Source organism: Pezoporus flaviventris, unplaced genomic scaffold (genome assembly GCF_033815535.1).
Source record: "Pezoporus flaviventris isolate CSIRO_AGI_PZ_B2104156 unplaced genomic scaffold, CSIRO_AGI_Pfla_v1 ptg000054l, whole genome shotgun sequence".
Classification (NCBI taxonomy): domain Eukaryota; kingdom Metazoa; phylum Chordata; class Aves; order Psittaciformes; family Psittacidae; genus Pezoporus; species Pezoporus flaviventris.
In genome coordinates, this window is record NW_026892602.1 from 8,780,216 (window position 1) to 8,795,259 (window position 15,044).

At 38.2% G+C, this 15,044-nt stretch overlaps 1 protein-coding gene across 5 annotated transcripts in view; it reads right to left on the reverse strand.

The window, feature by feature from the left end:
- Positions 1–15,044, reverse strand: part of ANKRD27 (ankyrin repeat domain 27) — a 41,440-nt gene continuing 26,396 nt past the window's right edge. For all 5 annotated transcript variants that reach the window (XM_061469133.1, XM_061469134.1, XM_061469135.1 and 2 more), the window contains 12 exons: positions 14,676–14,873; positions 14,299–14,358; positions 14,063–14,182; positions 10,042–10,086; positions 8,846–8,968; positions 8,063–8,260; positions 6,978–7,097; positions 6,232–6,393; positions 5,271–5,379; positions 3,860–3,941; positions 3,223–3,295; positions 1–2,060 (listed from right to left, as the gene is read on the reverse strand). In XM_061469133.1, coding sequence (XP_061325117.1) covers positions 1,785–2,060; positions 3,223–3,295; positions 3,860–3,941; positions 5,271–5,379; positions 6,232–6,393; positions 6,978–7,097; positions 8,063–8,260; positions 8,846–8,968; positions 10,042–10,086; positions 14,063–14,182; positions 14,299–14,358; positions 14,676–14,873 — 1,566 coding nt within the window. In that variant the 3' untranslated portion in view covers positions 1–1,784. The remainder of the gene's footprint in view (positions 2,061–3,222; positions 3,296–3,859; positions 3,942–5,270; positions 5,380–6,231; positions 6,394–6,977; positions 7,098–8,062; positions 8,261–8,845; positions 8,969–10,041; positions 10,087–14,062; positions 14,183–14,298; positions 14,359–14,675; positions 14,874–15,044) is intronic.

Here is a 15,044-nt window from a genome sequence, read left to right on the forward strand (position 1 = left end):
CAGTGTTTTCAAGAGTTTTTACTAGTTTTTCTTTCCATCATTTGGCACAAATCCAAGGCACATTAGAAAGTCAGATTAACTCATAAATTATTAGAAAAATAAACACACGACCCTCATATCTCCAAATGTCCACATGTGCACTTATTGCCCATTTACCTCTTGGATTAAAAAGTTACTTAAAAAAAATCACCAGTATGTCCTCCAGCTTTGTACTTTGCCAGGCAGTTTACTAATAGCACAGTTAAAAGAAATGGAGTTATTCATACAAAATAGTTGCTGAAATAAAATGCAAGCAGGATGTGATGAGTCAAGGATAAAAAATACTGCACTTAAGAAACCTGGCTTGTGCTATTTACACGTTCTCCTACCATAACAGAAACAGTAGAAAATGAAGTTCAGATCTAAGCTGTCATCTCATAGTTACTTGTGGGCTTTCAGTTCTTCAGTTATCACCTCTAGGAATGGGACAGTATTTGCCCTATTCTAACAAATTCTTACTGATGCGAGAAGTACATGTCATAACTGGAATTCCACCTTTTAAAGAGCAGTCCAGAGCAGGCTCTAAACCAGTTTTATCTGCAGATGCTACCAGGTTCAGAACCATGAATATTTATTTGTGCATTTCTGCATGACTTTCCTTAGCGGAAGGGAGAGGGGGGAACCAAAACACAACTGCTTTCTAATATCTGAAGGGGGCCTACAAGGATGCCAGAGAGGGACTCTTCATCAGGGAGTGTAGCAATATGACAAGGGAAAATAGGTTTAAACTTAAAAGAGGGGAAGTTCAGGTCAGATATAAGGAAGAAGTTATTTACTGTGAGAGTGGTGAGGCACTGGAATGGGTTGCCCTAAGAAGTGGTAAATGCTCCATCCTCAGCAGTGTTGAAGGCCAGGTTGGACAGAGCCTCGGCCGACATGGTCTGGGGTGACCGTGGCAGTGGGGGTGGAACTAGATGATCTTAAGGCCCTTTCCAACCCAAACCACTATGATTCTATGTGTCATTACACTTGCCTCTGCATCCTTTTTTTGATGAGGCTGTGAGCATCAAGTCCAGAGTTCAGCTTTGTCAAGGGCTCTCTGCTTCTTCCCTTGGATCCTGTGTAAGAACTTGATCTTGCAGACCAATACAGGGCACATCGCAAAGAAATGAGCAAGGATTACACCCCGTCTCATTAACAGCATGTATAAATTTCTAACACAGCACCACAGATGTTATGGACTGTTGTTTTCCCAGCTACTGAGATATACAGAAATATATACTATAACAGTTTGTAACATACAATAAAAATAGAGACATTTCAATTACCTCTGGCAATAAATACCTAGTTATCCAATATATCTTTATATATAAATATATATTTATTTATATATACTTATCCAACGTAGTGATAAAGACTGAAAATGCAAAAAGTTATTCAAAGACTTTTAAAAACAAAGTGGTGGCTGAAAAATACAATACAGGGTTTCATTTGGGTTTACTTGTTACACAGATTTTTTTAATAAGTGCTAAGTAGAACAGGAAACTAATTTTGCTGTCTCCACCTCAGTAAGTCCCTGTTTGTTGAGATCAGTAACAATCTGGCTGTTTAGTTACACCTCCAACATAAATCCAACAGAGAGGATTCAGTCTTCCAAAGTGCTAGGAGCATTCTGTTCCTGCACAGGGGTCATCCTGGATTCTGTCTTGAAGGCAGGCTTGCAAGTGTCAATCAATCACTGGGTGTACAGCGAAGGGTTACTGAAATTGCCACAACCTCAGCTTTTGACATCAAATTCATACTTGTCAATATTCTGAAAGCAAGTCATCACAGCAGTCCTTTGACTGTGAAAAACTTGGATTTCCAGGGCTGGATAAACTATTATCACTGACATTCTTTGCTGAAAGTGGCATATTAACAGTGTGTCTCCAGTGGGTTAGTTTGCTCCTGTGAGGAACTTCTATCACATCGTCATGTTTCACAAACTCACCACTGCATCCTGTGCCAATAATCTTCACTTCACTCTGGTCCAGTGTTTCAACAGATTTTAACTTGGCTTTATCAAAGCTTTTGATAGCTAACTGTGAGGACAGGAAAATGGCATGTTAAGAGCATTGCCTGCTTCATTACAAAGAAGTAAAACGAATATAGTGTTTCTTGACTACAATTATCACATTAATTACATGGTATTCTTTACACTGAGAGCACAGCCAAGGATTAAAAATAGTGTACTTTGTAGGACAGAAATTATATTCAGTCTACATATGAGAAAAAAAGAAGAGGCAAACCTGCCCCAGGCTATACACAGCAGGACCACAAGTGAAAAGGTAACAAAGGCTTTCCAAAACTTATTTTCATTGCTCTGTCCCAATACCATCCTAACTCTTCTAAGCACATTATGTAATGCAAGTCTCAAGATACTTGAAATTAACAGCCATTTCTTTTACCATTAAGAAACATGTTAAGTACTAATGTAAGTAATAATACAGACAGGCTCCACCAGGCACTGATGAAGGCAAAGGCAAGAGCTCCCTGCTTCCTGATCTAACCTGTCAGAGAAGGTGTCGTGGTTTAAGCCCAGCGAGCAACCCAGAACCCCGCAGCCGCTCACTCACTCCCCCCCCCCCCCCCCCCCCCGCCTCCGCTCCCGGAGGAATGGGGAGGAAGTACCCCCACCCTCCCACCCCCCTTAAAGACTCCTTTTGGACATTCCAGCTATTATTACGTTCCATTTCCCCATCTGAGTTTTCCTTTTCAGAGTGAGTGGCTCTCTTTGATTACTGGCCCCCCCTGCAACCAAGAAAAAAAACAAAAGAGAATCCAAGCATGCTCATGACAGATTTTCTAAGATGAGAACCAAAGAAATTAATTATAATACCAGTTTACTGAAACAATGCTAACAACAGCCCTCAGAAGCTGCAGAGTTTTTCAAGCCTTGGTATAACCTAGATTTTTCTAGCCATGACACAGAAAAGACAGAGATGAAGCCTGCAGTAAGAGGCTTAAGAGGTTTAAAAGTAAGAATAAGATGTGTTACAGAAGTAAGAATAAGAGGTGTTACAGAAGCACCAGTGAAGTTTAAACAATGATGAAACATTAGTAAATTAGCAAAGAGGTCAGAACTTTTGGGATTCACCAACAACCACTACTAAAAAAACCTTTTCTGTTACATGTATCGGTATTAACAGCAGACAAAACAATCAGATTTACTGTTATACAAATAATGCAAGCGTTTCCACTTACCTGATGCAATAACTCATAGTCAAAATTAGGGACACTTTTATCTCTTGTTACTGTTCTCCGTAAATGTTTTGCTCTAAAAAAATATTTTAAAGAAATTAAATTCAACCACATTAACTCTTTGCAAAGTCTCTGCCACAGAAAATCCAGAAGGTGGCACTACCTCCCCAGAGAAAGGCTGCTCGCTGGCACCTGAACCTCGGAATGACAGCCTACTAGTATTTCCTGTATTTTATCACAGAATATGCTTTAATGTTTAAAAGATCATAGGCAAGACCCAACCACTGAGTGAAGGACTAAGATAAGCATTCTGCTTTGAAATTCTTAATTCATAGTACTTAATACATAGTATTAGTGGAAAACCAATTTTCAGTATAGTTGCAAGTACCCCTTTGCTGGCCAGCTTTTCCCTTCTGCTGCACAGCACATCAGTGGTGTTGATCACCAATAAGCATGTCATATCACAACATCTGCCTGGTGATATGAACATGCACACCTCGCAGATTAACATCTACCATCAAATTAGTCGTATGTAATGTGCAATACTGCCTGACCCGTTTGGGGGCTTTTTTAACCATTTTATTTCTTGTTTGCTTGTGGGAAGCAGTTAAAACATTTCTGAGGAAGCTGCTATGCTTACTTGTTAAATCTGTTAATTGACTGGACCAGTTGAAGTTGTCTGCTTATGGGATCATCAACTTTCTCACATGGCTTAGAATTCACTAGGGGTTTAAAAGAACAGGCAGCTAAAATTAGAATGGAGTCACACTTGAGAATTAAAAAACATAGTTCTGAAAAGTGGTTCTACTGACATTAGAATTAAAATTTTATAGTAAAACTGTGTAATAGTAATAACTTGTATCAAAATCACAATTTATCTTTGGAAATTTTAAAGCATTTTAAGTTGCAGGAGTAAGCATCCTCCATCAGATTAGCATGACTGGCCATGCTTCTGATGAGACTGTATAATTCTGGACCTTGAGTCCCTTCATTCCAATTTTCACAAACCTGAATTAACACACAGGTGGTATACCAGCTCTGCATCAGTATTACCTACTCATGTCTTCTATTGTTCTTTTAGAACTATTCTCTTAATATTTGAAAGAACTGTATCAAATTTGGGCATCAGCATACTGTGATTAATTTTGGTTTTATATCAAGGAAGCATTCACAGTCTTTCATAGAGAGCAGGCAAGACTTCTTTCCAGAAGCCTAACTGAAACTCATGGATGCTGAAATGGGCACTCCTGCTCCTCATCTTCCTCAGTTCTTACTTCTACAGCTTCACTGTCATCCTTCCACAGCTTTGGTGGCAGCTGGTCCTCTGCTAGGCTGCATTGTCTAGCTCAGCATGAAACCTGTTACACCCCTTGCCTCAAGTTAGTGAACTGCACCTGCTTGAAAATTCATCTGAAAAACTGAGCCAACTAAGGAAAGCAGTGCAAAAGCAAGACCAAAAGTGAGGGCAAAAAGAAAGAGGTGAGGATGGATGGTGAGTAACACCACCTCTTTCAAGTGGCAATAAGCCACTGCATCAGCTCAGATGTACTGTCAAAACAGTACCGTCTGTATCAGTGTATCTGCTTAGGCTGTACAATATCCTGCCATTTACTGAAAGTTATTAATTAACTAACCATGCTTAACAGTTTAACCTTTGTAGCTCTTACTTCTTTCCCACAGTATGACACTAACTAATGGAAGAGTCACTGCCTAACCTGTTTTAGAGAAAATTACTTCTTTGCTTACTTTGCACTGAAATTGTACGCGTATATATTAATAATATAATCTCAAATGTGGCATGTTTTTTCACCTTTAAATGCTTTTGTACATAGAATTCCCCCCACGCACAAAAAAGTGAGTTTGTAGCAATGTCATGAACATAATAAAAGTATGCTGCATTTACAGTATTTTAGGCACTACCTGTAGCAAATGTGCAAAAGAGTTGACTATCCTTTAATTATATATAAGTCAATTATACAAAATACTTGATGGAGTCACACATGAATTCCTAAATCCCTTTTTATTCATACCAGTGGAAATATGACATGTACCTTTTTTTCTTATCTTGACAGAAGCATGCTGCTCACACTCCTTTTCTTTCTCTGCTGATGCAGGTACATAGCTTGGTGCTGTTTCCAGCAACTTAATGATATTTGAATTCTTAATTTTAAAAGTTTCCATTTTCACCATTATTAAAGAAAAAGAAAAACATCAATACAATTCAGGATTATAGTCTACGCAGAGTGTTAATTAATTGCTGCTTAAAAGAATGTAATGCACACAAAAAAAACTTATTATAAATACAATTCAATTGTATCATTTTGAGTAGGGACAAGCTGCACTGTACTGAAGTGATGATTTTGTAGTCTTGGCCTATTATTTTAAACTGCATTATTTATGGTTAAGCTTATTTCAGTTTAGATGATAATAAACACACGAAAATTGATACAGTACAGAATTTTGTAGCCATTATGCTACATCTCAGAGGCTATTTAGGCACATAAAGATAGGGACCATGCATCAAATAATTAAAAGACTGAAATAATTCTTCATAATTTAGTATTACATATTATTCTGTTAATAAAAGGAAGGTCAGAGTTATCAAAGACAGGATGAAAGGTATCAAAAGTCATGAAGGGCAAAACACAGTGGATGCAACAAGGAAGACTGCTCTCAGTGTAACTGATTAGCTTAAGATGTTCATTTTCCTACACTCAACATTTCTTCTGCAATCTTTGCCACTACCAGTACATATTTTAATGTCATTTTCGTTCATGTATGTGCTTTCACTCTTTCCAGATTGTCTAGGATAACTTATTTTAGAAATACAACAGGTTTTATCTACCACAGGTACTGTATTGCACATTGTACAATGAACAGGCATCTTACTCTTTGTATCATGCATAACTGTCAAGTATAGAAGCCTTGGCAAATACTGGTGTGACAAGCAGTTTTATCTGCACATGGAACTTTAGAGAAATTTAATGTCAGACATGATCTTTCTGCACTCACCGGGTCAGCGCAGTCTGCAGGGGTGCAGTTCCTTTCATTCCTGATGTGCGTCATTGCACCATTCCGAAGGAGCAAGCCTACCAAGGCTTCATTCTTCCCTATCACTGCCTCGTGCAGTGCTGTATTTCCTTTGGCATTAGAAAGGTTAACAGAAGCTCCGTGCTGGGCAGCAAGATGGAATGGAAGTTATAAAGACAGAACAGCACAAAATGGAGATAGCATATGATTATTCTGATTTCCTCTCCTTTTCAATGTATGAATGAGAACAATGCAACAGAAGTCTTGTGGCTGTATAGGAACCCAGAAAGCATGTGCTAGCAATCAACACTTCAACAATAAGCCACCTGATATTATTTTCTCCTTTCTCATAGCCACAATTTCATGGATTAGCTCATTTCATTTTGGTATGTTTACATACTCTAAGAGATACTAAAAAAAAAAAAATAAAAAAATAAAAAAAATGCAAAACCCACAAACCCCCCCTTGCGACAGAATCATCAGCAAGAAAACTTAACACCTGCCACAAAAAAAATTTCCATAAAAAAAGCTCTCTGTACAACAATAGAGTAATATTTATCTAATAAAAAACAAGGAAGGGATTGAAAGAAGTCAGGTAACAGATACACTAATTTTTTTCCCAAGTAGCTGTGACAGAGAAATACATAACTAAAAATACTGTTCCTGAGTGCTGGATAAGTATCACATGAGAAATATTATTCTGAACATTCTGTTTTCAGTGATCTTACCTGCAACAACAAGGCAGTAGTCTCATACTGACCATTCAAGCATGCGTAAATTAAAGGAGTGTTTCCATATATATCCTTTTTATTTTGTTTAGCATTATAACCCATCAGACATTTTACCACCTATTGACAGAAATAACCTTTTAAGACACCAGCCAACCATAATCATGCAGTGAAAGCCCTCCTCTAGAATGAAAAGAGATGGAAGAAAAAAGGATGGAGAAGTCTCATCTTTGCCAAACAGATAATAACCACAAGCATCTCTTTCTATCATACTCATTTTCACATTCTACCACACACTTTTAAAGCAAACACAAAGAAAAGCAACTGAAAGGCCAGAAAATAAACCTGGAGATATGTGAAAACCATGCATAACCAATAACTTCACAAAACATGAAAACCAAACGACCACAGCAACAGTGTCCTTTCACCCTTTCCTCTCCAGAACTCATCAGAACACTTGGAAGGAATTGTGCTGTAAATACCACACAAACTAACCTCCATTAATCTACAAGTTTAACTTGTATTCTTGTTTTCTTCTCCTTTCCCTAGTGCTTCGTCTCCCCTTCATCTTCATAATTCTTTTTTTTCCCTCTTGCAGTTCTCAGCTCCCTATTTTTAAACCCGATTTTCCACTTTTTTGCACACTCTCAATTTGCCTGTCTGCATCTACTTCTTCCTAGATCATTGTTTTTCCCCTTGTTTATTCTCCCTCCTGTGCTAATATCCTTGCCTCACTAGCTCGTACTGCTTCTTCAATGCTCATGCTTCCCTGACTCGAAGCAAGGGATAAGGTTGTCTTCTACCACTTGGCTCATAATCTACTTAAATTAGTTGAAGACACAGAAAATACTTAATGCTGTGGCTACTGAAGATACCAAGCTGCACACATAACCTCCTTCAACAGAAGGTACAGGCAAAAAATACATAGGAAGATCCAGATACACAAAGTATTTTTAAAATGCTTGGCATACAACAGTAGCTACATTTCACTGTTACTGTTTCAATCATGTTGATAATTTCACAAAATAGCTTTTTTTTGGTGGTTAAGTGTTAAATAACTTGCACTTGTGAAGAGGCTCAGCTACCTGGAAGTGACCCTTCTGGCAGGCCAGATGAAGAGGAACTGCATGGTTTGCATTCTTGGCACTGATACTGGCTCCATGTTTCAGTAAGAGACAGACAAGTTCAGAGTGTCCATGCAGTGCAGCCATGTGCAGTGGTGTAAAACCATCTTCGTTGGAAACATTTACTCCAAGTCCATTAGCGGAGATCTTCGAAAACTTCTGTTGAGGGAAACAGACACCAGAACTACAAAATTAATTATGCTTCTCTCTCCTGACTAAAAAGCAGCCAAATACCTGCTAAGTATATACCAAAGAGGAAAACAGGCATTACAAGAACTTCTACTACAGAGCATAATTTGAGACCTTCAGGAAAAGAGTTAGTAAACCAGAGCACCTTGGTAGCACTTTTGAACGGAACAATGAAATTTATTTTTATCTCATTTCTTCCAGCATGATAGCTTCATATAGAGAAATTCCAAGCAAATACAGGGTACTGTATTTATTCAAAGTTGGACAAACCTTAATTACAGCAATCCACATATTCTGAAAGCAAACTGCAAAGTTTTTTCACCCCATTAGATATTGAGCAAATCTTTGAATATTTCCTGTATCCAAAATTTTCTACCCTTCAATTAAAAAGAAAATGATTTCATTACATCAGATGAACTGTTTCAGATCGATATATATTCCCTTGCTTTTCAGGCAGAGATAGAGGTTTTGGGCAATATGAATGCTACTTCCCTAGAGCTAAAAGTTACATTACAAGAATGTAATTTATTCTTTTTACAGAATGAATACTCTAACCTTTTGTACTGGCCCACATTTTGAGCACTGGCATAACGGATGGCAGAATTCTAGTTTTGATGCACTGGCTGTGTCATCCTCATCTTCTAAGTCTTCTTCCACCCATTCCAAGAGATAGCGTACCTGGCATAAAAAGCAAGTCCTCCTTTAGAAAGTCCAAAGGCTCCATGTCCTCATAAATTTGCATATGTAGACAAGTAAGATTTCACAAACATACACTTGTGAATATCTCAGGATGATTATACAGCTACCTCCTGGCATCAACTGCCCACAGGCCAAATTAAAAAATCAAATGTTATTGTTGGCAAAGCAGCTACAAATTTCAACATACACAGCAGTGAAACACATTAGAAATTACTTCCTGCTACCTAATCAAGACTTCAGTGTTCGCTTATTCTCAAACTCTCCCAATCCTTTTAGCGCAGATGACTTGTGCCAGCTCATATCAATGCAAATTCTGCCTCATCTTTTGCTTTACGGAATTTGAGATGTGGCAAGGGTGATGATATTTAACCCATATCCAAAACTAAGCAGGGGCACCGACTTTTCTCAGGTCTGTCAATTCCCAGGTGCTTGACAGTTCTGCTTTTTCTTCAATATACAATGCCCCATTTTTGAGGAAAGAGGTTCTTCAATGTAGACAGTTTTAGGACTCAGAGCATTCATGTGAAATTTGTAAACAGTGGTGCTTACTGCATGTTAATTTTATATTCAGTGCAGAAAAAAAAAAAAAAGCTGTTTAAGAAATAAATTTTTACCTTGAAATTCATTAATCACCTACAAACAAAAGTCATCTTAGAATCAGCAGCAACTTTATTAAGTCTCCATGATCACACCATCTGGCAATGTTACACCTGACATCTATCTAGTGTATTATTCTGAGTCTGTATTATGCTCAGTGAGACAAGTCTTTCAGAAACTCAAGACAAAGTGAGAATTAAATTGGTCTCATAATGTAAGGGACAATACATTAACAGTCACCTTTTCTTAGGTACTTGGAAAGGGCTAACATCACGGCACTCAAAAACCAAGGCAGGAGGAAGATCAGCGTACTTGTGTGTGGAGGCAAGACCTCTCACAGCTCCTGCAGATCTTCTGGGAAGGTGTTACTCAAAATATTATTGACAAATAATTTCCTCAATTTCAATGAGGTAAATTGGAATTCAGCAATATCCAACAGCCACCCTAAGACTCACCATTTCCAGATCTCCATCAGCAACTGCTCTCAGGAGTTTTTGCACCTATGTATTAAGAAAACAATTTATTTGCTTTGTTAGTATTGATATTAAGCTGTACACAGGAAACCCTGTGTCCTTTACTAACCTCCCTAAGCTCATGTGGTAGCATTACTGCTTGCTCATTTCATATTTGTTGATAAAGTTTTAAAGGAAAAACCTTCTTCCTTTATGAAGTACAAAAGCCATGCAAGGCCATCTGATGATCTGACTTGCTTAGTTAAAGATAAACAGTACTTACCTAAATACAGGACATGTAGCCCACACATAAACAAAGCCATGTAAGCTGATATATGTTACTATGCCACTTCAGCAGCAGCTGACCACGCATTTCCGTTGTGAACCTAACATTAAGAATCCCCAGTCAAGATAAATTTCTACCCTGATAAATGCTAGTACTGTTTGGAATCTTCCTGAGCTACTGTGTGTTACCAGAAGTACAAAAGATACAGATTTTATTTTACTATTTGAGAAACAACAGTTTAAGATGAAAATGATGCTTTCCAATTGTTTCCAATCTGCAGATTACTGGTTTATTCCTATGTTAAAAACCCAAACATTTACAAATCTAACTTGACTGTAAGTATGAAATCTGCTTTCTTACTTAAAATCTGAAAAGATACAAATATCAAAGGGTATGCATTAGCACAAACCAGGTCACTTCAAATCAGCGAGTTAATCCAAGGGACCAGCACTAGACAAAAAGTATGTGTATGCTCAGGCCAGATAATGCCTGAGCACAGCTACTGGATGTAAGTATTCTCCTGTTTATGAGCTCTGCAGGGGGGAAAGAGGCAAGTAGGAGGAAGAAGACATGAAAGATGCTCTGTAATGCACAGATGCCATTCTCCTGATCCCTCTGACTGCTTTTGAAAGCAAGAGAATGAAATGTACTTGTCTCCCTGCTTCTCTGACTCTCTACTCTCACATGAAGGAGCTGAGATCTAACCTGCCAGAAATGGGATAGGTGTCCGCAAATGGGCAAGGAGACTCGTCCGGCCTACGCAGATTTGTTGTTAAGCCTAGCTGGTAACTCAGAACCAAGCAGTCACTTGCTCACTCCCCCTCCTTCTTCCTCTCCCTGCTCCCGGAGGGATGGGGAGGAGAATTGGAAGAATGTAACTCCCACTGGTTGAGATAAGAACAGTCCAGTAACTAAGGTATAACACAAAAACACTCTGCTACCACCAATAATAATAATGATAAGGGAAGTAACACGGGAAGAGAACACAACCGCTCACCACCTGCCAACTGATATCCAGCCCAACCCTAGCAGCAATCTAGCCCTTCTGGGTAACTCCCCCCAGTTTCTATACTGGGCATGATGTGCTGTGGTATGGAATACCCCTTTGGTTAGTTTGGGTCAGGTGTCCTGTCTCTGCTTCCTCTCGACTTCCCCTCCTCCCTGGCAGAGCGTAAGACTCATAAAGTCCTTGGTCAGAGTAATCATTACTGAGCAGCAACTAAAAACATCGGCATTATCAGTGCTGTTCCCAGGCTGAAAGTCAAAAACACAGCACTGCACCAGCTACTAAGGAGAAAAATGACTGCTACTGCTGAACCAAGGACAAGACTGTTGAAGAATCAGCTAATAAGCTTTGTGAAAGTCTGATTCAGCAGTATAGCATATTATTTTAGTACTGTGCTACAATCACCAAAGATTCTGCTGTGTAAACAAAGCTGTTTCAATATGAAGAAACATCCTGCAAGTTGAGGATGTCATGGAGCAACAGTTACAGTTACATTTCAGTCTTTATCTAGAAACTACTATCTTGCTGTGACAGCAGTGTGTGGCAAAGCAAACTAGGAAGGAGACTGAAAGAAAGTTGTGTTTTACTGGTCTGATCCATTTCTTCAGGGTTTTAGCAAAAGGACAGAGCATCCAGAGCTGAAAGATCAGAGGGTAGATTGAATCTCTTCTTTTTTTTTTTTTCAGGAAAGCTTCTAAATTTTATTTTATTATCACTTGCCAATACAAGGTAAAGCTCCCTGAAGTGGTACAATGGGCACTCAAAGCAGAACTCCTCTTTGCTAACTTTGAATGCCTAAAAGTTAGCCCTCTTACCTAGGTCAGTCTTTTAAACTTCTCTTCTAACTACAGAACAAAATGCAGTCACCAAATGACACTGAAGTGCAACTCAGGTCAAACTAAGCATGTCTGAGATTAATTCCTCTCTGGAAGTACTGATTTCTCTTCACTAAGCAGGGAAAGTAGATGTCTGAAGTTAGGACAATTGTCTTTCAGACATCTGAAGTTAGCTGGGCTGAATCCTAATCTCTATACATCTAAATCTAAAATGGACTATATATATTAGGGAGGCCTCTGCTCCCCATATGTCTCCCCTGCTCATATAGGATAATGTCAAAGGAGATTGTAAAGGTCTTGATGATTTTCAGGAGCCAGTCTTATCACATACAAGATGCTGAACAGTAATAGCAGGTGACCCACAAGCTCTGATAATTTCCTTCCAAAAATAGCACCTTCCTTATAGTTCTAAAAACTGCCTCAGGCCCTAGCAGTGGAGAAGCATACAACATCTGTTATTCAGCTTATAGATAATTTATTAAAAGTACTTAGAGCAAAATGTCTGCTACATGCATTTCCCCATCTTTTCAGTTTGCTTTCTCATTCCTCCATGGAATATAAGTGCCTTCCTTTAAATGTAAAAACAGATGAAATGAATCTACTGCAGTTCACTTGCATGCTCAGTTTTCCTGTTGAAATTGTGCAGAGAGTTTAGTTCTAACAGAGGATGTTCCAAATTTACAAGCCTGGCTCCTTTACTCTCTCTTTTCTAAGCTGTAAACAAGCCACATACAAGACATACACCATGACAGAAAGGAACTAAAGCTGGATTACAGGAGAAGGTCATTAATGCCAAGAATCTAAGGTGCAACTTGCTCGTAATCTTTTCCCCTGGTTTGAATTACAGTCTTAACTTTTGGGTGTGATAAATTTGTTCCTTTAAGGAAAAATAAGCCCTGAAGTGAAAACAGATAAATCTATGAATTTATGAAACTAAATCTATAAGGTGAATTTTTATGCATATTAGACCTTATTTAGAGTACTTGGCTTTGTACAAACAAGGAGGAACAGTCCTGCATTGAGGCTGTCAGAGTAAGTGATAATGAAGTGTAAAGTAATATTGTCCAGTCAAACTCTACATCTTTGAGCGTCTTGAACATTTTTAGAAAGCAGAAACTTTTGGCAAGAGAACAACTTTTTACTAGCAGGAATAGGAAAAATTTTAACATAGAGGTGATAGAGAGAGAAACAAGAACACTAAGGAAGTCAATTTTGACAAAAATTGAACAGGAGAACTGGAAAAAAATGAAGAGAGAAGCATCAGAAGGAGTGGTGATATGACAGTCTTAGGAAGGGATAAATGGAAAGTAGGGTTCCAAGGTTTCACATGAAAAAAAAAAATCAGAGAATGACATCTTGTTTGGTGTGGATAAAGCAAAATCAGCAACAACATACGTACAAGATATTTAATACATAGTGTGTACTGCTTCACATGTTACAAAACGGATTTCCTATGCCTATTTTGAAAGACTGTCTTAATATTTTAGTTTGTTGTTTGCCAGTATGCCTGTAATAGTCTCTTTCCCTGACAGATTTTTAAGTAAAAGACATTCAACTTCTGGAGAGGACAGCAAGGTCCTCTGGGCACTGACTGCCATTATAATTTTACAGACTTCAACAAATTCAGTTACGTATGCAGTTATGTATTAACTGCAGTAAATCTGAACAACTACTCCAAATATGCTTTCAGTTTTCCCCCAGAAATAAGCAGCAAAGCAGTTGATACCATACAAGTGTTTAGATACTCAGCTGACAAGCACCTGAGATAGCAGCATATAATTTTCCAAAACAGACAGAAGGCTATTCTTGAATAAGCAGTTTAAAAGAGTGTTCCAAAATATCACTCTTCCAGCTCCGTCTCTTTGCTTATTGTAAGAACTTACACCTTAGTCTTACCTCTTTATAACTGTTTTTCACTTCTTCTTGTCTTATTTCAGTTGATGTTGATGATAGGCTTGAGACAGATGATCCTCTGCTGAAAGTTTCTGTTGACCGCTGAGGAGACCTAAGTGGTGACTTAAAGTTGGAGAAAAACCCCAAACAAACAAAACCCCACACAAAAGAAAAGTTATTTATCAAATTAAGCAGGTTAAACAATGGCAAAAAGTTTAGCAACTTGCATTCATTGTTACCTCAGAAGCACTCTGTCCTCTTTCAAATGTTAGAGAGTTTAATTCCATCAATGACAAAATCTGCACAAAAATATTAATAAAGAGAACCAATGTAATTCCACTTAAAGAAGAATCTACTCACCAAAACACAAATTAGCCAACAACCTAATATTAGTAACAGATTATGACTGAGCAGATTAAAAGCGCCCATTTACAAGTTTATGTTGCATACCACATGCTGTATTCCTGCTACTAGATTTAAAATGTGACCAGTCTTCCTTACAGTGAAACATACATTTTAATTTTAATAACACCAGACCACAAAATCCTATTAGCAGGTAAGCATCTACACCTCCATGGAACTGCATCAGAAAGAAGCTGGGCTAGAAGAGCAATACCTTGGAATTTAATGCACACTGTAGGGAAGTCTCTTTCATCCGGTTTTGAATTTCTGGATTTGCTCCATTTTGCAAAAGCACTTCTATGATCCCTTGATAGCCCCAGCGAGCAGCTATATGGAGAGGAGTATCTCCCTTCTCATTACCAATATCTAGTTTACAGGATTGCACATCATAGTAGACTAAAGCTTTGACGCACTGGAAAGAGAAGGAGAGCTATCAATAAATTACAGTATTGTCTCTCAATTCACATAACGGGCAATCCTAAAAAGGCTTTTTTCATTGCTGTTCATATAAGCCATTGGCTGAAATGCAAGGTTTTACAGTTCAGTGTCATTAAACAAAGAGGTAAATAAATCAGCTGCATTT